The sequence below is a fragment of the Artibeus jamaicensis genome, unplaced genomic scaffold (genome assembly GCF_021234435.1).
Source record: "Artibeus jamaicensis isolate MK-2021 breed Jamaican fruit bat unplaced genomic scaffold, CSHL_Jam_final contig_525, whole genome shotgun sequence".
NCBI lineage: Eukaryota > Metazoa > Chordata > Mammalia > Chiroptera > Phyllostomidae > Artibeus > Artibeus jamaicensis.
In genome coordinates, this window is record NW_026521874.1 from 10,375,679 (window position 1) to 10,400,446 (window position 24,768).

Here is a 24,768-nt window from a genome sequence, read left to right on the forward strand (position 1 = left end):
CCTGCCACAGAGCTCCCTTGCCTGAGCTTTGGGTGAGAAGCAGAAAGATGCAATTACAGAATTCCTGAAAAATAAGCAATTAATCACACACTGCTTCAGATTAATTGTCATGCCTAAGAGTTCCCCATCTCATTCTGCCTTTGCCCCTGAAATTGAACCCCTTGAGTCCTCTCTGATTTTTCAGATCACTGATGAGCACTAAGCAAGCTTCCATTCTCAGCCGGCCAGCCCACTACTGACCAGAACTAGAACTCTCCGCACACCTCCTTCCAGTCTGATCTGTGACCTTCAGTGTGCTGCATGTGTCAAGGTTAAGCTGTCCACTAACCATGCATCCTTTCACATCCGGCCTCCACTTCAGCCCTGCTCTTCAACACCAGTGCAAAACCTCGCAGCCCTACTGGGCTATTTCAAAGCTATTCTATGGCACATTCAACAGCTAGTTAGCTTTCTGCCTCCCCTGCCATCACCCAGATTGCTGTGGGGTTGCAGAGCAAATTAGTCAGAAAGGCACAGCCAACACTACCAAAATTCGACCCCAAATTGTACACCTAGCCCCCAGGCAGGAGGGAGAGAAGCACCATCTCAGCATCTTTCTAAATAAAAATCTGCTCAAATTCAATCACAGCCCTCAACCTAGCTCATGTCAAGTGCCTAATCCTCTGCAATAGTCTGAAATCTTTTCAGGAACATTACTGTCAAAATAGAACCCAAGGGGAGACACCATCCAAGAACCAACATGACATCCCTTCAAACTGATATCTAAGCTACAAGCACAACAAATGGGGAATGAGTGCTGCCAAGGAGAAAATCAAATTCTGTTCGTCTCCTAAGTGGACAGCAACTAACTACCCAACATTACCCTGAGAGCCTCCAAATGAATAAGCCAGGGCATCGGAGGATAACACAGCCGGTCCAGGACCCGCCTGAGAACCCACACCTCTGAACACATAATGGCATCAGATCATGAGAACGAAGCAAGACACCGAGCTCCCACATCCTCAGGCACTACTGCATTTTAGATAAATTCCAAGACGCTGGAAGCCAGGACCCTCCAATCCCAAGTGCCATGCTAATGCGTTTTTCATTAGCTTTTTCAAGAATGGAGAAAGATGTATCACGTCAAGAGGTTTACAGTAATACTTACACTTCCATTTTCCAGTCTCCTGGTTTGCTCGGTTTTCCCCCTGTGAAGCCCAGTTTCTGGGGATCAGTGACAGCTACATCACACTCCCGCCCGGGGGCTCACAGTAACGGGGCTTTCTCCTGCTGCCAGCACTCTGCCAGCTCAGAGAGGCTCGGCTGCCAGAGTCTGATCTTTGGGCAGACTTGGAGCAGAGCTGAGCACCCTCTCTCAGTGACAGCTCCGCTACAGCCACTTGAAGCTCAGCAAAACCCATCAGGAAACCTTAAGATACATTTTTTACTTTTTTTTTTTTCAATACTGCCAAGGCAGCAAGCTCAATCCACCCACCTGAGAAAGAGATGGACACCTAGGTGGAGAGATACACAGATGGACAGCCCATCTTAACCCTGCACATTTCTCCTCCCACCAAGGATCTGCCCTGTTAGATATTCCCTACCACGTCCTCCCCTCTAAAGAAGACCGAAGACTGAAAAACTAACCCAAAGTACCCAAATGACAATTATGATGCTGCAGACAGGAAGAGGTACCTTAAACAGAGCAAAATGAGAATATTAACAGCCCAGCCCTCCAAAGCCCAAACAGGTAAATTGCTTTCCCAATGCAGGCTGGTTAACAGCTTCCCTCCACTGCACTCCCCCCACCCAGCCACCACCACCACCACCACCTCTGGGCTCTCTACACCTTGCATCAATGCAGGTCCCTTAGAAAGTCAAATTCTCACTTACTCAGATCTACCAAGAATCCCCAGTGCCTTGCTATAGGAAAACCCCACAAACGGCAGTTCTTCACCCGAGAAGCCTGAGGGGCTCAGCTGGCACGGAGAGGATGAAACCCACGAATTCTTCTCTGGTTCATCAAAATTGGAGGTGTCATCATCAGACTTGAGGGTGGGAACGAAGGGGGGAGGAGCTGGTTAAAGAAAAACAAGAAGAAAGGAGGGAAGAGAGAAAAATTCAGACAGATTCGACACTGTTGCAGAGGAAATCGCCTCACTCCCTCAGCGTTTGCGATGGCACTGCAGCGCCTGCTTTCAATCTAGCTCGCACAGGCAGCCCCAGCCTGGGCTCTTCCAGCAACAAGAGATTAACCCCTTCTCCGCCAACATGGCCACCCACCCGCAGACAGGCTGCTTTCCGGGCTGGGATAAGCTGAAGGATAAACTCAAACAGGTCACTTGGTGGAAAAAAAGAAGCACTTGGGGAACTCATGTAAGCAAGCTGCTCATCGCGGCTCATCATTCGTTGCTGATATTTCCAGAAAGCTCCTACGGAGCATAATCCAGCTGATGCCAGCATGCTCGATGACCTAAACCTATTCATTTTCTCTTCCAGACAGGTCTACATTATTAATATTCTGTGCTAATCACTGGCATAAGATGAAATTTCTATGGTTTTTGGATTAACCGGAATGAGAGGGAGGAACAGAAAGGAAGGTTTGGGAGGTATGTAACTCATGTCAGGACAGCACTGCAGTCTAGCTCGTTCATATCCAGATGAGTAGACTTGGAGCTCTTATTAACCACTTTTTTTTTAGTTCATTCTCCCTCCTCCCCAGTTCAAGCCAGCCCCCTGAATCCACCGCAGTTTAATCAGCATAATGAAACGCCAGACAAATAAAGTTCTTCCCGATGATTTACATACAGCACCCCTGCACGCTGACGGTGTTAATGCACTGAAGGACAGGAGTGTCCTACCTCGTTAAGGCATGGCTCCCAGCTAGGGCTATCTTACATCTTCTCCACTTCTGCGGACCTACTAAACTCTCTCAGTCAGGGAGGTGGAAACTCGTCCATCAGTCACCAGGAAGCTGCCCATGGTGGTGGGCTCCCAGGGGTGTAGCTGGCCAGAAGCGTTACCATGGCTGCAGGCTGAAGCATCTGTGGCAGCCCGGCCAGCGAGTTGGTGAGCTGGGTATCACATCCCCCGCAGTGCAGGCTTCATGCTCCCCACTCTGTGCATGCTCCACTGTGGCTGTGACCCCACCTGGCCAACTGCGTGGCAGGGGCCAATGCTGATCTGAGTGACAGAGCAGCATGAGTCACTGCCGGAGCTTGCTACAGCGCCCCCTAGGACAGTTGTCACAGCCCTTCACAGTCCAGACTTCTTTTTTAACTCCTTGTTTCCTGGACCAAGCTGTGTGCCAGGTCTGAGCAGTCTGTTTTTCCACTCACGGGCTTGAAAGCTTCTGGCTGTTTCCAAAGTTCCCCCGAGGACAAGTAAATCGGAAGCAACACTGGGAAGTAAATGGGGTGGTGAAGGGATGTGGAGGGGGGAGGAGATGAAGCCAGAATGAAAGAGTCTGGCTGCTACCAGAAGGCACAAAAGAGCAATCTCAGAGTCTCAGGTGCATTGAGGTGAGGTGGGAGATTGAACATGTAAAACGTGCACAGCCAGAAAATCACGTAACACCTCCACGCTCTCAAGAGAGTTGAAGTCTTCCCTGTTAGTACTGGAATCTACTTGCTTAACACTTTAAAAATTAGCTGATGGAAAGAAAAATTACATGGAAGGTTTCAGCCTACTTTCCATGTGTACTTCCGTCAACACAGCCTCAAGTCCAGTCTGATTTCAATTACCCAATACCGATACCTTTTTTAAGCAAAAAAAAAAAAAAAAAAAAAAAACCAATGTTTTTTAATAATTATGTTTCATAAGAATCAAAAAGTTTTCCATTCTAAAATCAGGAAACCCAGATAAAGATTGAAGAACTGTATGAAGAGAGATTTGCAGAGGATAATAATATGGAATCATTGCAGTTAATGGGACATACTTTGCAACCTGAGTGAATTCAAGCTCTACCCCTTAACAGCTCTGTGACCTTGGGAAAGTCACTTGACCTCTCTGAGCCTCATTTTCAATACAGAGATAACTTTCTCAGAGGGCTCTTGGGAGGTTTAGGTAAAAAAAAAAAAAAATCCATGTAAAATGCTCGCACAGTTCTCAGCATGAACACTCCACCAAGACTGCCTGCTATTACTGTTATTGCTCCCATGAGATACATATTTATCATGGAGACTGTGTGTACTGAAGTCTGGTGAGATACGGTCTAAACTGAATATTCCTCCTTCCTGCACACGTCACCGACACACTCCTATGGCTATTTGTGTTAATCATATTATGTCATTTAATTCATAAGAGAGGTTTCACTCCCTTTCCAATATATACTAATCTATCTTTAGAAGACTAAGATAGAATACCACTTCTGAGTGAGGAGTATGATTAATACAGGGGTAGAAGCCACCCTTTGTGAAGTAAGTATGATTTAGAATTAGTGATTCCATACTATAAAGTAAGATTCCTCTTTAAAACTTCATCATGCTCAAAGTTAATCTACGTGGTCAAGATTAGAAAAAAGGGCCAGACAGTCTTCAATAAAAAGAAGTCAACATGAAATATACCATCTGATAACAAGTGAGATATTCACAGGACAGATTAAAAACTAGGGTTATAAAGCTCCAGAGAGGTAATCTGTTGAGTACAACAGTCAACTCGGAAAAGAATCACATTTGGTCAGGGAAGAGAGCTAATGAGGGAACTGGAAATTGTGTCCCCACCAGAAAGTGATGAAGATGCTCACCCCTGACCAGAGCCCTTCAGGGGGAAAGAAACAGTGTGGCTATTAAAACTGTAATCCCAGGTAGAGTGTCTGCATTTACAGTATCCTGCATGGTGTGGGAACCACAAGGCAAGAAATTGGCATCAGTACTGGTCCAGGATCACTGAGTACTTAGGGCACCGACCTTCGCAAGGAAAGAATAACTTAGAGGGACACTTTTACAACCCAGGACACACACACACACACACACACACACACACACAATCCCTACTGAAAATGAGTTCCCAATAAAAAAGTAAAAACCAACAGCTCCACAGAGCAAGGAAAAAGAGACTGTCTGAACTACCAGGAAGGAGCACCAACAGATACAAAAAAAAAGAGAGAGAGAGAGAAAATTTGCCCTCCAAAAAATACAGATAAAAGAACCACCTCAAATGAACCACTGAAAAAGTGTGACTTACTATCAAGGTATAAGTGAACAGAAATTCTAATAAAAGAACAAAATACTCTGAAAAAGGACCACACGCATTTGAAAGGAACCAAGTGGAACTTTTAAAAGTGAAAAGTATTATGACTGAACTTAAAGTTAAAAATCCATTGGACGCATTAAATAAAAAATTAGACCCAACGGAAGAGAAAATCAGTGAGCCGGCAGCCAGATCTGAAGAAATCACAGATCCGTGCTTCTCACAGTGTCATCTGCAGACCGGCAGCATCGGCATTGCCCGGGAGTTACTGAGAAACGCAGAGTCTCGGGCCTGCCCCACACCCAGGGAATCAGAGCCTGCATTCTAACAGGAAATGCAGGAGACTCAGGAGCACGCTGTGATCAGAAACATGCTCGTACAGAATGCAACACACAGAGACAAAGCGAAGACATGAGAGGTCAAGGGCCGAAGAATGAGAAGGTTCGATACAAATCTAATTGGAGCACCAGAAAGAGAGAGGAGAGAACTTGCTCGATATTCAGGTGCCGTATTTTTAAAAGATTATGTAAAATTTGGTCAAGTCTATAAAGACCACCAAATATGTGACTGAATCTGTATTGGAGGACTAATTCTCCTCCTTCTTCTACCTTATGGAAAAATGGTCTTTTTTTGATTCTCATAAACTAACATTTTTTTGCTTTAAAAAAGGCATTAGTAGGTCATTGAAATCATTGGGTCAGTGTCTATGTTGATGGAGGCACACATTGCATCTCAGAACATAGTAGGTGCTCAATAAATATTTACTGACCAGATATGTAATTAAGTGACTAGAAAATACCTCTTACAAGAGAGCACCTAACATAATGCAGGCCATGAAGAAGTTACTTGAAGTATGAGTTAAATAAAGAGGCTTTAAAAGTGGACATTGTTCTGTCTGAAAAATATGTGAATGAGTACCTATATTAATATTTTCTGATATAGTATTACAAAATCATCATTTCTCCCCCACATATACTGACAAGTAACAAGCCATGTAGTAAGATCTACTACTATTCAGCCCTGGCTGGTGTAGCTCAGTGGATTGAGCGTGGGCCTGCGAACCAAAGGATCGCAGTTTGATTCCCAGTCAGGGCACGTGCCTGGGTTGTAGGCCAATTCCCAGCAGGGGACGCACACGAGGCAACGATACATTGATATTTCTCTACCTTTCTGCTTCCCTTCCCCTCTAAAGATAAATAAATAAAATCTAAACAAAAAAATCTACTTTTCATTGGCAAAAACCACTCCAAAAAATAGGAAAAAAAATCTTTCCCTATGTATTTTTAAATAAATCAGCCTTGCTGGAGGTCATATCAGGGTACGTTCTCCTTAGTGGCAGCAGTTTATCCACATAAGTTAGGGAGGGGTTTTTTTTTCCCCCACCAGTTATATATAAGATAGATGGCAAAACAAGGCTTTCAGAAACAAAGAGCTATTTTAAGAGCTATAGTTAATCTCTCCTCTATAACTTCTCTTTTTTTTTTTTGAATCCTGACATTTATTACATACAAGCTTTGAGACACAAAATTTTTATTGCCTTCAAAAATACTCAAAAAGGGGAACTTCCGCCAAGATGGAGGCGTAGGTGGGAACACTTTGCTTCCTCGCACAACCAAATCTAAAAACAACAAAGTTCTAACAACAATAAACGCAACCAAACCACACAGAAAATCGAATATGGAGTCCGAAAACAACGAGAACCGCTCAGCTAAACTGGTGAGAGGGGCGAAGCTGGCAGTGGAACCAGTCGGGCAAAAAAGATCCCCCAACCCGGGCGGTGCACAGGCAGCTGAGGGTGCAGATCCCAGGTGCAGGCTAGCTATGGGTGGAACCCAGGGAAGAGGCGCTGCTGGCTGTCTGCAGTCGGTCTCGCATTTGCACACAGATAAACCAGTGAAGAGGTGAACGTTGAGACAGATCGCGCAGGCCCTGGTGGCCAGTACAGGGCAGCCTCACACATTAGTGCTCAGATAAGCAGGCGGGAGCAAGCGATAGGACGGACTGAGTGAGCAGAGAGGACCACCATTGCTCCCGCTCTGACCCCGCCCCCACATACAGCATCACAAACCAGCTACCTGGGTGGCCCCGCCCTGGTAAACACCTAAGGTGCCTCTCCTCATACATAACAGGCATGAACAGATCAAAACATGGCTCAAGAACAACTCAGACCCCCAGAGCTGATAAATCTAAGCAATGAAGAAATAGCCAAACATTCAGATGCACAGTTCAAAACGCTGGTGATCAGGATGCTCACAGAACTGGTTGATTTTAGTCACAAATTAGAGGAACATATGAAGGCGAAACTAATTGAAATGAATGGTAATGCACAGAAAACCAATAGTAATGGAAAGGAAACTGGGACTCAAAACAAGGGAGCAGACCAGAAGGAAGGAAAAAATGACCAAACAGAAAAGAATGAAGAAACAAGAATTCAAAACAATGAGGAGAGGCTTAGGAACCTCCAGGACATCTTTAAATGGTCCAACATCCGAATTATAGGGGTACCAGAAGGGGAAGAGGAACAGTCACGAGTGGAAACCTTATTTGAACAAATAATAAAGGAGAATTTCCCCATTCTGGCAAAGGAAATAGACTTCCAGGAAATCCAGGAAGCTCAGAGAGTCCCAAAGAAGTTGGACCCAAGAAGAAACACACCAAGGCACATCATCATTACATTAGCCAAGATTCGAATGAAGGAGAGAATCCTAGAAGCAGCAAGAGATAAGGGGACAGTCACCTACAAAGGAGTTCCCATCAGACTGTCAGTGGATTTCTCAAAAGAGACCTTACAGGCAAGAAGGGGCTGGAAAGAAGTATTCCAACTCATGAAATCCAAAGACCTACATCCAAGATTGCTCTATCCAGCAAAGTTTTCATTTAGAATGGAAGGACAGATAAAGTGCTTCTCAGATAAGATCAAATTCAAGGAGTTCATCATCACCAAGCCCTTATTATATGGAATGTTAAAGGGCCTTACCTAAGAAAGAGAAGATAAAAAAGATGAACAGTGAAAGGACAGCAAACACAGTTATCAACAACCACACCTAAAACAAAAGCAAAGTAAGAGGACAGCTAGATCAGGAGTGAACCATAGAAATGAAGATCTCATGGAGGATGAGCAACAGGGGAGTGGGAGAAGGAGAAGGGGGAGAAGGTACAGAAAATAAGTAGCATAGACAGTGCATAGAAAATAGATAGGGGGGAGGGTAAGAATAGTAGGGGAAATACAGAATCTAAAGAACTTGAGACCAGTGTTCATGAACTAAAGGGGGGTGGGGGAGGGGTGTGCAGGGTAGAGGGGAACGGAGGAGGAAATAGAACAAATGTAATGGCATAATCAGTAAAATAAAATAAAATAAACAAACTTTAAAAAAATACTCAAAAAGTAAAAACAAAGAGAGGAACCCTGGCTGGTGTAGCTCAATGGATTGAGTGCGGGTCTGCGAACCACACGATCGCGGTTCGATCCCCAGTCAGGGCACATGCCTGGGTTGCAGGCCAGTTCCCAGCAGGGGACTCACAAGAGGCAACCACACATTGATATTTCTCTCCTTCCCTTCCTCTCTAAAAATAAATAAATAAATAAAATAAAAATATATTAAAAAAAAAAAAACAAAGAGAGGAGAACCAAGTGGATTCGTCCTTTGGCCCACTTCTTTCTAACTTGCCTCATGGAGCTCCAGTTACCTGATTCCTGCCTTGAGCTGTTCAGTATACCAGACAGACATTAATATTAAAAACACAAAGACTTTCTAATTTTGTTATGAGGTCCATCGTCCACTTTCCCCACTGGAAGGCAAGCTCCGCAGGGGGCAAAGGCGCTGCTGCGTTCACCGTCCCACACCTCACCCCCGGACCAGGGCCTGCCTGTCCTCACTCCATGTTTCACGTCCAGTCCTCAAAAAATGAATGAATAACAAGAGCCTTGAAGGCGGGGTCATTTCTTAGACCTAATGGGTTATTTCAAGCCATACACCACTACAGGGAACTCAGAGTACCAATTTAGTCGTGAACAATTGACATCCACAAAATATATAAATAAATATTTAAAAACCCATAAATAAGTATATAAATAATATCACCTGAGCCTAGATATAAAACCCCTATGACTTTTAATCATCATTTGGGTTACAAACATCGGTGCTGAGTTGTGTGCGACAGGGCAGAAGATGAGTAACAGCCAACACAGTGTCGTAAAAGACAAAGGCACATAAATAAATGTAACGAATTAGGACTGTGCCTGGAACACAGTGGGCATTCAGTTAACACTAAATCAAAAACATTTTCAACTTCATTCTACCTACCATGATGTCCTGCACCTTTAAAAAAAGAACAAAACAATATTTAACTGACTAATTAGTTGCTCTGTTCAAACCTAAAAGACTACAAAAAAATTAGCTATCTTCCAGTCCCTTGAAATCTGAGGCACTAACGTGATCGCATTTACCCATGTTAAAAACACAGAACTGCTGCCCTGGCTCGTGTGGCTCAGTGGACAATTCGTCTGCCTGAGAATCAAAGGGTCACCGGTTCAATTCCCAGTCACAGCGCATGCCTGGGTTGCAGGCCAGGTCCCCAGCAGGGGGCGTGTGAGAGGCAATCACACACACGGGTGTTTCTCTCCCTCTTTTTCTCCCTCCTTTCCCCTCTCTTAAAAAATAAAATCCTTACAAAACAAAACACAGAACTGCAATGTAAGTGGAAGCTATTTATGTCATTCAGAGGTCAAGATGTAGATGTGAAAAGTAGCGAACACATAAACAGTGATGGTAAGTTTCGCTGATGCGGATGCAGTGAGTTTTACTTGTTCCTGCAGGAAAATGTCATGGAGGTGAGTGAATTTCAAGAGCTGGTTAAAAGGTATCTTCGTGGGCTGAAGTGCGGCAGAGTGCTACTTTAGAAAAGCCACAGAACAGCAGCCCAAGAGGCTGTGGGTAATGAGGCTGCAAAGTAAGTGAAAGTGAAATCGCGGCTGAACCTCGAAAAGGGGGGAATCCTGGACTGGAATAACGAAAGGGATTATTAGAGTTTCAGAGTGGGGGATCGGCCTCAGTTCCTGAGACTGATAGGACCGTTTCAGAAGTGATGGCTGCAGGAGGTCAGTGCTAGACACCTCTCAAGGACAAGCCAACAGCAGTCAGCACGACAAATTCCATATTCAGGAGGTGATAACCGAAACAGAGAGGATGTGGGCTGATAGGAGACAGGCTACAGAAAGAAGTGGCCAAATGTAACAACTGATACAAGAGCATCACTTGTTACCCCTTGAAAAATATCAGTGACCAACTCCTTGTTGTTGATGGGAACACCTCCAAAAAAAAAAGAGGGGCATTACAATAGAAAGAAGAGCAAGATAATCCAGTATGAGAAGTCTCATGAGCATGAACCAAGACAGTAAGTTAGGGGATAGGTAAATGGAGCTAGTTACTAATATACGTAAGTAATTTGCCCATGAGAACAGGTTATATTCCTTAAAGTGTCAGACAAATCCCCTATTTTCTTCCCTCCAGGTAGGAAGTGATCAGATATAACTCATCCAAATAACACATTGTATAAGAAATTCAAACAGAAGATAAATCAGATGCAGTTCTCAATAGAATTGAGTAAATTAAGTTACCCCATCCCTTTGCTTCCCAAGTCATAAAAAGACTTTAGGGTAATGTTGATTTGGCTGGTGATTAATTTTTTACAATGTACCTTCAAAGTAAATGAATAAGGAAGTTTGAGTGACTAAAGTATGCTTCAATCAAGCCATCTCAAGGATGCTAGGGTCTGGCTGCCAACAGCTAAGTAGCTTCCTCTCTGGTGGCTGTTAAGAGATCTCGATGGAGTTGTGTACTTTATCTGAACCTCACCTTTCGCAAAAGCTGTGCTCCTACTAGGCTACTTAATATCGAGTTCTTGGCTAACAACCTCTTTTTCCACAGAATTGTACTTTTAGAGACGCTCTCTCTCATTTCTGGATGGCACTTTAACCGGATTTCAAACAGCTTAGTTCTGCTTTTGTTTTTCCCTTCCCTCTCAGTGTAGGTACTCAGTGACCTGGGAAACAGCCACATAGACTAGAAAACACCCAAAAGACAATCTTTCCCAATTGCAACTAGGCGTGACTGCATTTCTCCGCAAAGTTGGGTCTATATCTAGCCAGTCGGGGGCCCGGATGGAAGCCCCCAGACCACACTTAAAACAATAGCACATGAACTGATTCACTGGCTTCCCCAGAACCTGCTCACCCTGGACCCCAAAAACTTTCCCTGAATCACCTCCCCACCCAATTACTTATACCCAAGAACACATCAGATTAGATTTACTCTGCTGCCATCAAGATTCTGTAGTACCTTTACCTCCAATATTTTTCACATTTATTTTTAAATTTTTACTGTGAAGACTTTCACATACACAAAATTAGTGTAAGGCAGAAAACGGAATCCCCGTGTGCCCATCACACAGCTTCCACAACTAGCAACTCCCATTCTCGTTTCATCTCCCTCCCTCCCTATCTTGTTAGCAGCTTGTTGATTATTAAAAGCAAACCCCAGAGATCATATCGTGCCACCCGTAATTACTGCGGGAGGTATCTCTAGCTCAGGGCTTCTCGGCTGTGGCACCGCTGACATTTAGAATTGGAGAACGCTTTGTTGTGGGGGGTTCTCACGTATGTCGTAGGGTGTTAGCAGTGTCCGTGACCTGGGGAGAAGGGAAGGAAGGGGGAGGGTGGTAGAGAAGGGTTACGAAGGGGCAAGAAGAAACTTCCAGGGGTGATGGATATGTTCAGTATCTTCAGTGTGGTGATGGTTTCATCGGGTATACAAATGCCAAACTTAAACACTTAAAATACATATATTTATTGCACATCTATTATTCCTTACTAAAGCTATCTCTAACCACTGGGCAGGGAGGGTGTTTTGTCCCCAATCCTTTCCTGGTCTAAGGAGCTTCCATCCAGGGTCCTTCACCCCAAGTTTATGTTGAATAAACACACAGTCTCACCCTTTAACTCACTCCAACCCGAAGGAGGGAGGAGCTGGACATTCACTGGACTGTTTTATTGGAATACAGTGTTACTGTGCTGGGAGAGCAAGAACCAGGCTTCACACACCCTGTTCTACTGCCTGTGTCCAGACATGGCAGCACTCAAGTGACCACTCTTGTCCTCCTGGTATCCACCAGGCCCGCTATGGCAGCCTCCCTGCCCACAAGGGAAGGCCCGCCACTGTTTGTTCGGTAGGACAGGTGAATTCAACAGACCACTGCATCGAAGGCTACTGAGCACTTGTCTTGCCAAATCTGGTCCTTGTCTGGCTGTCAATTCTGTGTCCATTGTTAGTGAGAATTTTGAGGGACAGGAAGGGTGGGTCTTAGAACCCAAAGAGTCGGGTCGGCACTATACCTTTTCCTCCTATCACCAGGGATCAGCAGAGCCGGCCACGCTTATTTTCTCTTAAGTGGGACACTGAGGATTATTCCCAAACCCTCGGGCTGGAACAACCTGGACCTCCTATTCTTCGTCCCAGGCTTTCATCTATTTTCTGACTCCGGCCAACCTCCCTCTTTCATTCTATCCGAACATCCCCTCCGAATATGTACCTAAATGCAATCACCACACTTCACAGAACTGACGGGAAAGTTGGCTCCTGAATGTAGCCCCAGATGTTTAATGTAATTGTGAATCTTTGGCCAAATCATTCCCATGACTGCTTGGTTGTGGAAGGTTTTCTGGCAAGTGAGAACTGAAGGGCTGTGGACTCCCACGTATGGGCTTTCTCTGCAAACCTACTTCCTGTTTCCCATCTTCCCCCAGGGAAGGCTCTAATTTTCGGCACTTAGCACCGAACTGAACTCTAAAGCGCTGAGAGCACCGCAGGAAGAGTCGCGGGCAGTCTCCAGGGCACACGCCGGAGGGTCGTGGCCCACCAGGTCACCAGGGGCCGCCTCACTCAGGGAGAACCCAGTGATGAAAGTCCTCAAGTCTTTTCTGAGCAAACCATTCTGCATTTCTTCCTCGTGGGACGGAGGCTTCTGCAGCTGTTCATTTTCTGTGTTGCTTTGGCCACTGGAAGGCTGACGGCCCCAAATCTGTCTTCTAGCAACTTGACAGGAAGATGTTTGTTTTCACCTTTAGCTCTGACTTTATTTCCTTACCCTGATATTCCTGTCACCCAGATGTCTACATTTTTATTTTTATCCTTTTAATTCAGCAATTATAGCTAAAATAAGAAGTTTCAATATATCTTGGAATAAAGTAAAATACTACATATGTTTCACATCTGTGGATGTAGCTTCTAAATTCAGACTAGAGAGAGGGAATCCTATAATTCTAATTGATAAGCATTTAGCTCTCTTTAGTCTATTTTCTCCTGTCAGTGACTTACTCTCTAAAAACAGAACAGCCCTCAAGAGACACATCAATATCCACCTGCATATCCCCTAAGACTATGAGAGCTACTGGCCATATGTCTTCATTAAATTTTTTAAAGCAAACATATTTTTCCCTGACCAGTATGGCTCAGAGGGTCGAGCATCATCCCACAAAGTGAAAGGTCGCTGGGTAGTTCCTGGGCAGGGCAGGTTCGGTGCCCCGTCAGGGTGCGTACGAGAGGCAACCAATGGATGTTTCTCTCTCGCACTGATATCTTTCTCCCTCTTTCTCTCTCTGTCCCCCACACCCTTCATCTCTCTCTAAAATGAATAAACATAACCTCAGGTGAGGATTTAAAAAAATGTAAAAAGTCAAATGCACAGAAGCAGAGAACAGAGCATTCATTGGTCACCAGGGATGGAGACCGGGAGAGGGGCGCTGCTGGTCAAAGGACACGGCATAATGACTGTCGTTAAAGACACGACCCTGAATTCTGGAAACTGTTAAGAAAGTAGATTTCAGGTGCTCTCACAACAACAACAACAAAAAAGGTAAGCCCTGATGGGTTGGCTCAGTGGGTTGGGTGTCATCCTGCAAAGCAAACAGATGCTGGCTCGATTCCGGGTCAAGGCACAAGCCCAGGTTGCATGCTCGGTCCCCACTCAGGGTGCATGCGAGAGGCAGCCAACCAGTGTTTGTCTCCCACGTAAATGTTCCTTTCCCTCTATCTCCCTCCCTTCCCCTCTCTCTAAAACAAATAATAATTTTTTTCTGGCTTTAATATTTGCTTTATTCTCAAATCATACATCTTTTGATCTTGACATAGTCTTAGTTATGTCAAAATTAGTGATGGTACTTGTTGGGACATATATGGGTGTCTTTAAAAATACAAATAATTAGGCCCTGGCTGGTGTAGCCCAGTGGACTGAGCGCGGGCTGCAAACCAAAGAGTTGCTGGTTCAATTCCCAGTCAGGGCACAGGCCTGGGTTGCAGGCCAGGTCCCCCAGTGGGGGCCACGTGAGAAACAAGCACACACTGATGTTTCTCTCCCTTTCTCCCTCCCTTCCTCTCTCTCTCTAAAAATAAATAAATAGAAATTTTTTTAAATACAAATAATTTTTTAATAAAAGAAAAAAGTTAACCATGTGAGGAGATGGATATATTATTAATTACATATATACATATATACATATATCAAATCATCATGCTGTATACCTTAAATATACACAATTTTTACTTTTAAAAATAATTTTTTAAATAGTCAGGATTCAGTTGGATGAGAATTCCCTTATACAAATTCAGGGGACAGGGGGAGGGAGGGAGGGAGAACACGTGTAAAACATAAGGAAAAACTAAGATGACCACAGAAGGCCTGGTGAGTCAAGTGTAGAAGCAAGAAGTGTTAAGATGACCGAGACTATCAGTAATCCATCACAGGGTCATCCCAAAGATGACCATGACCTTCAAAAACGGGCCTCATGATAAATATCACGGGCCCCATTCTACACTGGTGAGTTCCCTCCATGGGGAATATATAATTTACAGAACAGGGGTTACACTTCCTTCTAAACTCATTAAGCCCAAAACTATAAACAGCCTGAAAGGAAAAGATTAGAACAAAATCAGAGAATTCTGACACAATACTAAACAGTCAAGATTTACCAAAGCACAAAATAAACTTACTCAGGTGATTAATCACCATTCACTGACTTACCTGAGATATGTTGTTAGGAATAATGGGTAAGTGCATGCATAAAAAATTAGCTGCTTATTCAAAAATATTACAGAGATAAAAAGACAAGGCAAGAAAAGATTAAGTATTTGAACAGCAACTAAAAGAAAATTTATCAAGCCTTTCTAAAAGCAAAATAGACTGCACTGAAAATATATTGCTAATTAGAAACTTGGAATCTTGGAAGTCCGGGGGGATTGATGCTCAAAGATTAGAAAAATATAAACAATGTGGCTACTCGAAGAAAAAAGTTCCCAAGAACAGACTTATGGAAATTCAGCCTACTGAAATACTTTGTCAGGAGGTTAGAGAAACCATCACCTTGGCTTTCAACTTGACAATACTGGATTTCAACCCGGCTCACATACTCCAGCTGAAGGTGCGAGCTGCGATAACAACAACGTGGTTCCAACCAGAAGCCTCACTTTGACTCCTAGAAAGGATCCATTTTCCCACTTCCCTCATCAGCAAAAGCAAAACACACAGCTCAAACAGGTCGATTGCTTTCCTACTGGCTCCGAACTATGCTAATCACTGGGTCTGGTCACCAGAGCACTCAATCAACAACACGGTCAAGAATAGAATGAACGAAAGTTCAAAAAATTACCGATTTGTAAAACTACAAGCATTTTGGTTTTGTTGACAATACATCAGGTCTTTGTGTTTAACGAATCAGGTCTTTGTGGCACTAATTGACTACAAAGCGATGTATGAATGAATCCACTGTATGAAGATTTTACATGCTTCTGAGCAAGGACAAAAATCTTAGAGGGAAACAAATGAACACAAGGCATTCATGGTTCTCGTGCAGGTTCTCGGCAGAGTGACCTGGGCACTTTGCCAGATCTCTGAATCTTTTTCCTAACCTGGAAATGAAATACCTGGGCCCACTTCTCCTCCGGGAAGAAACTGTCAAACCAAACTGTCAAATCACCTCCGAACTCCATCTCTCTAACTTACTGAGAGATAATATTCTAAGGGCACACCAACACAGTTTGATAAATGACCCAGTTCTATGCAAACAATTTTAAAGTGGAATTATCACTCCAAGACCGCTACACTACATCATTAGCCTCTTCTAGCCTGCAGATAATTAAAGCCCTTATTTTTACAATTGATACCAGCTTCTGTGGCCCACAATAATTTCAGATCACTCTCAAGTGTCTCTTAATCCCAACACCGGAATTGAAGAAACACGGCTCTACTTACAGTTACGAATGTTATTCCAGTCAATTTTTGAGAAAAAAGGATGGCAACAAAGGCCTTCAAACTTCAGTCTCTCTTTCTGGCCACACAACAAACTTTGAATCAGATCCACTAATTCACTGCTGACTTTGGGGTCATCTGGAAACTTCAAAAAGCGCTATTCCAAAAAATAAAATAATTATTTCCTTAGCAAATTCAGCTTCACATGTCCTAAAGTTAAGAAAGTATCACTCACATATTTTTTTTTCTATTTCTAAAGAAGGAAGTTTTGCGCCCTTATCCCTTTGGACCAAAGGCACGCTCCCAAAATAAAGGGCCTGCTCACATCAATAGGCCTGGTTCCTTTGCAAGGGTTCAACATTGTGCACGACTTGACCCCTGCTCCTCTCCCATTTCATCTAGCTACACTCCCCATCTCGCTCTTTGCTGTCCAACGATGATGAGCTATTTAGGGCTTCCAGAACAAACCGCACTGTTCTGTCTGCCCAGAACACCCTCGCTAACCCGAGCCCTTCTTCCCTGCCTACCTCTTGCACCCTATTACTCCCTCCTGAGTCCTCCCTGTTCTCTGCTTTCGCACACACACAGTGCATTCTGATCTGTGCGATGATGAAGGCGGCAGAGAGCTCCTTCTCCTTCTTGCTCATCATTGTAAACCTGGTACAGGTACCTGACAATGCCCAGTGCAATCCACTCGTTGCTAAATGAATGGATTAAAATGAAGAAAATGAACCAGCCCCAAGAATCATCTGAGGGGAAACTTTAACTTAAGGGGAGACTCAAGAATAACAAATAACATATGTATGTATTAAGCATATAAGATATTTATTATAAGTTTAAAAATATGTACCAAGTATTTCAGAAAGATGAAGTTGGGTAAGATACAAAAACCTGTGAAATATGTTTTTTCCTTTTGGTTGAAACTAAAAAATATATATTTATAAGAAACGGGCCCTGGCTGGTGTAGCTCAGTGAATTGAGCATGGGCCTGCGAACCAAAGGAACGCAGTTCTATTCCCAGTCAGGGCACATGACTGGGTTGCAGACCAGTTCCCAGCAGGGGATGCATGAGAGGCAACCATACATTGATATTTCTCACCCTCTCTCCTTCCCTTCCCCTCTAGAAATAAATAAATAGAATCTTTTTTTAAAAAAATGGGCTTACTAGAGTGGAAAGTCAGTTATTAGAAAATAGTTTTAAATTCTACTTCATATATATTACTGTATTTCTAATTCATGTCCTCTATCATATTGGATAGCTATTAGTACTAAGAAGCAGTATATTGCAGAATATCAAGAGCATAGGCTACAAAACCAGACTGCGTTACTTTGGGCAAGTTACTTAACTACTCTGAGCTTTGATTTCCTCATCTGTTAAATGAAAATAGTAATATCCACCTCACAGGGTTATCTGAATTTACCAAGTTAATAAACTACATTTCATCAATTCTAAGACTCACATTTATTCACACTTAACAGTACTGAAATCAAAATGCATTTATAATCAATCAACTGTTGTAGATTAATTGGCAACAGGTTTTCTTCTGTAATAATGATATAGGCTTACGATTAATTACTGGTGGCTGAAAGTCAATAAAATACAATTAGTAAAGTGTTTAGAACAGCTTTTGGCACAAAATAAGTGCTATATAAGTATGTGCTACTGTTATTACCAGTACTGCTGGTTTATACATTACAAAGGTTTATTTCACCATTTTTAAATGACATTTCTCAATATCACTTCAAAATCTACTAATAGCTCTTTACCTGGAAATTCATGATGTTATTAAAGGTTCTGGCTGATGTTCCCTCAGTGAATGGGGTCCTTCCATAAACCATTTCATAAGCAATAACCCCCACGGACCACCAGTCGCAGTCTAGGCTATAGACACCTTTTCCGTCCCCATTCGTCACTGTCAGCACTTCCGGAGCCATGTAATCTGGGGTCCCAATCGGGATTTTGGCACTCACCTGGAAGCATAAATAAAACGAACACAGCGAACTCTCAGTTATCCTCAGACAGGCTGCAAACAGCCGCAGTTCTGACACCAGCTGATCTGCCACTGATTACTGTTCTCCCGGGCACTTGAACCTCTGTCAAGAGGCTCATTGTCAGGAAATGCAAATGACTTACTAATTTTTTTAAAGGACATAATATAATCCAAAGGCAAAAGGCAAAGAGTCGTTGATGATATACATACCCTTTGGTTACAGTACAATGAGAACAGAATATATACCTGAAATGGAAGATATCTTTCCTGGTACACATTACTGATACGATAGGACTTCTTTAAGTTATAAAACAGTAAAGTGATAGTAAGTCCTAAAGATGAATCTGTACAATCAACCTAAAAACTAGCAGCTAGCTGGCAACAAATATTACAAGCATGTTATATCTCAAGTTTAAATATCTGGGATCCACATTGACTAGACACACCCACAGGGCAAGACATGAAAACATGCACTAGAGGTCAAAGGTTAATGAGTTCCCTTTCCTCACCCCCCAATCCTGTTCCTTGGTTCCCTCCCCACCAGGGCCCTTGAATCCAATGGCATCTAAGCACCTAACCTTGGCAGAGAAAGATTAGGACAGCGTAGGATGTCTTTTTATAAAGCTAAATATATTCCATTTAAAGAACTGCCCTGTCCTTCTTTTCCGAGAATTTGTCCTTCTGACTGGTTTAGTGTTTAAATGTCCTTTGTTTCTTGAAATGATGCTCATGACAGACGCAGGTTTTCTGCCCTTCGCCTCCACCCCTTCCAAGGCAGTATGCGGGCAACGCTTTTGGTCTTCAAAATTGTTTTCAAGTTTTACTGAGCCACGAAATTTGAAGTCTAAGGCTCACCCCTCTGCCCTCTGCCCACGCAACAGAGAGGGCCTGATGTTAATCATACACCTGTGTTGACCAGGTGTCCAATGACCCTCCCACTAAAAAGGCCTCTCTCACATTAGTAGCCAAATGGCACAAAAGAACTCTCTCCTCATCGACGGATGTTAAGTGCCTTTGAGTAAGCCAAGAGGTTTTATACGTAAGGCCACATGTCTTTAATGCTGGGCTTCGTATCAAGAAAGTACTTTTGCTTTGCTCTGGGAATTGAGAGGAAAGCAGATGTTTAGAGAGGACTCTAGGTCTCCCTTCCCCAGTGAAGAAGAAAGACCCAAGCTCCTTCAGCCTATAACCCTAATCTTGCCCATTCTTCTGTCCAGAGACCCACTGTGATACGGGACAGACTCATTCTCCATACTCCCTGTCTTTTTACCACCTGCCAAGAGCCCGCCATAGGTTTTTCCAAACTGTAAACCCAGAAAGCAGTACGATACTGTTATTCTCGACACCAGTCATCCATTGCTGCAGGCAACAGGATGTCCACTGCAAGTACCCACTTGGGAAAGCTAGATGGCCACACCGCCTGAGAAAGCCACGGGTCTATGCTGATGGACAAAAGGGAAGAGAAAGGAGAAAATATATGTAGAACACCCTCAGCTTGAGGAACTGAAAGTAGCTTAAGTCGAGAGGAAGCCTTGACACTGGGCAGGCCGAGCCCAGACTTCTGTCTTTTAAAGTGTGTGTAAATGTTAATGAGCTCAACACAAGGTTAGGATGCAACCGCAGGGTTTGGAGGGCACAGAGGGTGGGGAAGAAACTTAATAATGACAGTAAGAAATAGCTTTTAAATATCAAAATAAAAAAAGAAACACTGTAATACCTTAATTGAACTAGGTATTGGTAATGGCACTGCCCAGTTGATTAAATGCTTCCTTACCCTTTATACTCAAGTACCTTGCACAACCATTAATACACAATTTTCAAATACACATCATTTGCACATTGTTGGGTTTTATTTTCCCATCACACTGGGCAATTTAAAACTATTTGGTTCCCCTTTTTTGTAGCTCTTGTGTCTTGGTTACTTGTTCACAACCAAAGAGTTGAAAGAAATTTGACTCTCAGCATGACCCAGAAAATGGTATAAATTGTCAATGCCTCATTTTCAACTCATGATTAGACTTATCAAAGATCAGATAACTCCCCAGCTAAGTCTTGCCCATAACAGGTATGTGATCATATACATTTGTATCGCACCATTTTGTAAATTTTCTAAAATTTTAAAGAAAAACACTCTCCAGCTTGCTTTTTCTACATCTCCTACTATAGTAATTAATAAGAATTGACAAAGACTTTTAATGACTACTAACTTTCCATTAGCTGCTGATCTCCGAGCACATTAAACCTGTTCGAGCCCTGGTGGGTGTGGTTCAGTGGATTGAGTACCGGCCTGAGAACCAAAGGGTCGCAGGTTTGAGCCCCGGGCAGGGCCCAGGCCTGGGTTACGTGCCAGGTCCCCAGTAGAGGATGCGTGAGAGGCAACCACACATTGATGTTTCCCTCCCTTTTTCTCTCTCCCTTCTCCTCTGTCTAAAGAAATAAATAAAATCTTTTATTTATTTATTTTAAAACCTGTTCAACATGTAATCTCACATATCCTGATAAGAACTTTGCAAAAATACTTTCACTCTCCTCCGGGGGCAACTCAAACCAGCTACTCTGGGTGAGATATCAGGGGAATGCAGCCTTCCTGACAGACCCAAGTTTTAAGAACTTTAAGTTCATTTTCACTATATTGGCAGGGAAGAAAATACACCAGTTTAGGAGGAAACAAGAAATGACTAGGAGACATTTTAGAGAGATAAAGAATTTTTTAAAAGAAAGAAAGAGAAGGCCTAACCTAACAGATTCTTTTACACGCAGAAAGCAGATGAGAAGGTAAGACACCACTGTCTTCCTCTTTCCAAGCCCCTTCCCATAAAAATGCTTAAACACAAAATTGCTTCAACCTATTTTTTCCCCATCTAGCTGCCCAGGGCACACACCTCTGCAGAAACAGGGGGTAAAAAAAGTCTATGTTGTTCCGTTTAAGGAAAAGAAAACCTTTTCACTCCTATGCAAATCTCAAAAAGGGCTATCTCCTGTGGGTTTCCAACTGCTAAATGGGGCTGATTGATCACCTTTATTTATAACCTTCTTACGACTGTTTTCCTGAGAGCTGAAGGAGACAGGTCGGAAATGTTAGCTGCTGTCCATTCTTTGAGATTTTAATGAAGTGAAGCGAGTTACATAGCAAGTCACACAGCATGTGGACGGTCCATCTGAGCTCAGCACCCAGAGCTGTTAGTGAACACAGGCAGCACGGTCCCCCCGCATCTCCTAACAAAAACACTCCAAAGCAATATTCTAAGAAGCTTGAAATAAAGACAATGGGAGACGGAAAACACAACAAAGTTAAGACTCATAAATATCCAAAATACATAGATAATATTTGGGAGTGGTAGGGCAAAGAGTTCATTGATTTGGGGTGAGTAACATAATAATTTCGGTCAATGTGGATTCAACTTTATGTAGTATACTTTGAGTACAAAAAAACATTGAGAACCTACTTTAGGCCTATAAAACATTCTATTTAAAGGAAACACATTTTAAACCTACCACCATTGATGAAAAATACCAAAAAAACATAATTCTACATCCAAACTTAATATAGAGGATTCTTGATCCTCTATAATAAAAGAGCTTTTGCACTCAAAACAATGCTGAAAATTCCTTCTCTATTGAGAATTTACATCCTCAGCCCTAAAAGCAGAATGTTCTGGAGAAATTATTCTGTCTCCAAGAATACTCCCGAGTGTACAAAACTGAGTACCACATCTCCTTGATGAAAATAATCAGGGGTTAAGACTGTTGAGCTGCAAATAAAACTGAGTGCCTCCGGGAGGCTCCCTGCCTGGAGTGAAGGTTGCTACAATTAGCAGCAGTGGAAAGGGCAGTTTGAAGCACTGCAAAACAGACACCACGAAGGGAAAGGGGCCCTGTCTCTCTCCAAGAGGCTCTGAAGGGAGAGACTGCAGGTGCAGAGGCGGGGCTTCAGCTTAATTCCCAAGCAGTGACTCTGGATCCTGACCTAGCGTTTCAAGCAGGTTTTCTTTTCTTTTCTTTTTTTAATATATTTTATTGATTATGCCATTACAGTTGTTCTATTTCCCCCCTTCATTCCCCTCCACCCTGCACACCCTCTCCCCCACCATTCCCCCCCTTTAGTTTGACCACGTGTCTCAAGTTAAGACTCTGTATTTCCCACACTATTCTTGCCCTTCCCCCTATTTTCTACCTACTGTCTATGCTACTTATTTTCTGTACCTTCTCCCCCATTCTCCTTCTCCCACTCCCCTGTTGCTAACCCTCCACGTGAGCTTCATTTCTATGGTTCTGCTCCTGATCTATCTGTCCACTTAGTTTGCTTTTGTTTTAGGAGTGGTTGTTAGTAACTCTGAGTTTGCTGTCCTTTTACTGTTCATCTTTTTTATCTTCTTTTTCTTAGGTAAGTCCCTTTAATATTTCATATAAGGGCTTGGTGATGATGAACTCCTTGAATTTGATCTTATCTGAGAAACACTTTATCTGTCCTTCCATTCTAAATGAAAACTTTGCTGGATAGAGCAATCTTGGTTGTAGGTCTTTGGATTTCATGACTTGGAATACTTCTTTCCAGCCTCTTTTTGCCTGTGTCTTTTGAGAAATGAGCTGACAGTCTGATGGGAACTCCTTTGTAGGTGACTGTCCCCTTAGCTCTTGCTGCTTCTAGGATTTTCTTCATTTTAATCTTGGGTAATGTAATTATGATGTGCCTTGGTGTGTTCCTTCTTGGGTCCAACTTCTTTGGGACTCTCTGAGCTTCCTGGATTTCCTGGAAGTCTATTTCCTTTGCCAGATTGGGGAATTTCTCCTTTATTATTTGTTCAAATTGGTTTTCCACTCGTGGCTGTTCCTCTTCCCATTCTGGTACCCCTATAATTCAGATGTTGGAATGTTTGAAGATGTCCTGAAGGTTCCTAAGTCTCTCCTCATTTTTTTGAATTCTTGTTTCTTCATCCTTTTCTGTTTGGTCATTATTGTCCTCCTTCTGGTCCACTCCTTTGATTTGAGTCCCAGTTTCCTTTCCATTACTATTGGTTTCCTGTGTGTTTCCATTCATTTCAATTAGTTTATCCTTCATATGTTCCTCTAATTTGTGACTAAAATCAACCAGTTCTGTGAGCATCCTGATCACCAGTGTTTTGAACTGTGCATCTGAAAGTTTTGAACTGTGCATCTGAAAGTTTTGAACTGTGCATCTGAAAGCATTTCTTCATCGCTTAGATTATTGGCTAATGAGTTGTTCTTGAGCCATGTTTTGTTCTGTTCATGCCTGTTATGTATGAGGAGTGGAGCTTTAAGTGTTTACCAGGGCAGGGCCACTCAGGTAGCTGGTTTGTGATGCTGTATGTGGGGGCGGGGTCAGAGAGGGAAAATGGCAGTTCCCTCTGCTGCTTCCTGCCACTGGGGCCTTCGCAGTCCGTCTCACCACTTTGCTCCTTCACCGGTTTATCTGGGCGAGAATGTGTGACCGCGATCAGCCCTCAGTGGGTCCGCCAGCTTCTCCACACCTGGGATCCGCCCACAGCTGCTGGCACACCTGGGTCACGCGCCCGGGTCAGTCCGGTGGATCTTTCCTGCCCAACCCCACTCTGCTACTGGCTCTGCCCCTCTTACCGGTTTGGCTGAAAGGTTCATTGTTGTCAGACTTCCGTGTAGTTCAATTTTCTGTGGTTTGGATGCATTTTTGTTATTAAAACTTTGTTGCTTTTAAACTTAGTTGTGCAAGAAGGCGCAGTGCTTCCACCTACGCCTCCATCTTGGCGAAAGTCCTCAAGTAGGTTTGCCTACAGCAGATACGTTATTCCTGTGAATCAGAAGATCACGGTTCGATTCCCAGTCAGGACACATGCCTTGGTTGCAGTCCAGTTCCCAACAGGGGACGCATGAGAGGTAACCATTGATGTCTCAAGTAGGTTTTCCTACAGCAGATACATTATTGCGAGCTCTCATTATCTAGATTTCTAGTGCTTCTCAATCCACTGCAGTGGTTCGCAAACAGGGGTGATTTTGCCACCCAGGGGACATCTGGCAATGTCTGGAGACATTTTGGGTTGTCACAACTGGGGGGGGAAGGTGCCACTGGCATCTACCTGGTGGACAGAGGCCAGGGATGCAGCTTAAACAGCCTGTGACATGCAGGACAGTCCCATACCAAAGTGTCAGTGGTGCTGACTCTTTGATTTGACCCTGTGATTCAATTTATTCCTAAAGGCATGAATTTTTAAAGTCATGAATGCAGTGTAAAAGTTTTTTAATCCTAGGTTGTAAAACTCTTGTTTTCCTTAACATTTTTTCTGGGCTTTATTTCACCATAAATGCAATACCTAAC

At 43.2% G+C, this 24,768-nt stretch overlaps 1 protein-coding gene across 9 annotated transcripts in view; it reads right to left on the reverse strand.

The window, feature by feature from the left end:
- The window catches only part of CIT (citron rho-interacting serine/threonine kinase), a 145,718-nt gene that overhangs the window by 93,897 nt on the left and 27,053 nt on the right, over positions 1-24,768 (reverse strand). For 8 of the 9 annotated variants that reach the window (XM_037156198.2, XM_037156200.2, XM_037156197.2 and 5 more), the window contains 3 exons: positions 18,235-18,438; positions 16,471-16,624; positions 1,873-2,056 (listed from right to left, as the gene is read on the reverse strand). In XM_037156198.2, the coding sequence (XP_037012093.1) occupies positions 1,873-2,056; positions 16,471-16,624; positions 18,235-18,438 (542 nt within the window). The remainder of the gene's footprint in view (positions 1-1,872; positions 2,057-16,470; positions 16,625-18,234; positions 18,439-24,768) is intronic. The other variant, XM_037156201.2, reaches the window with a different exon arrangement.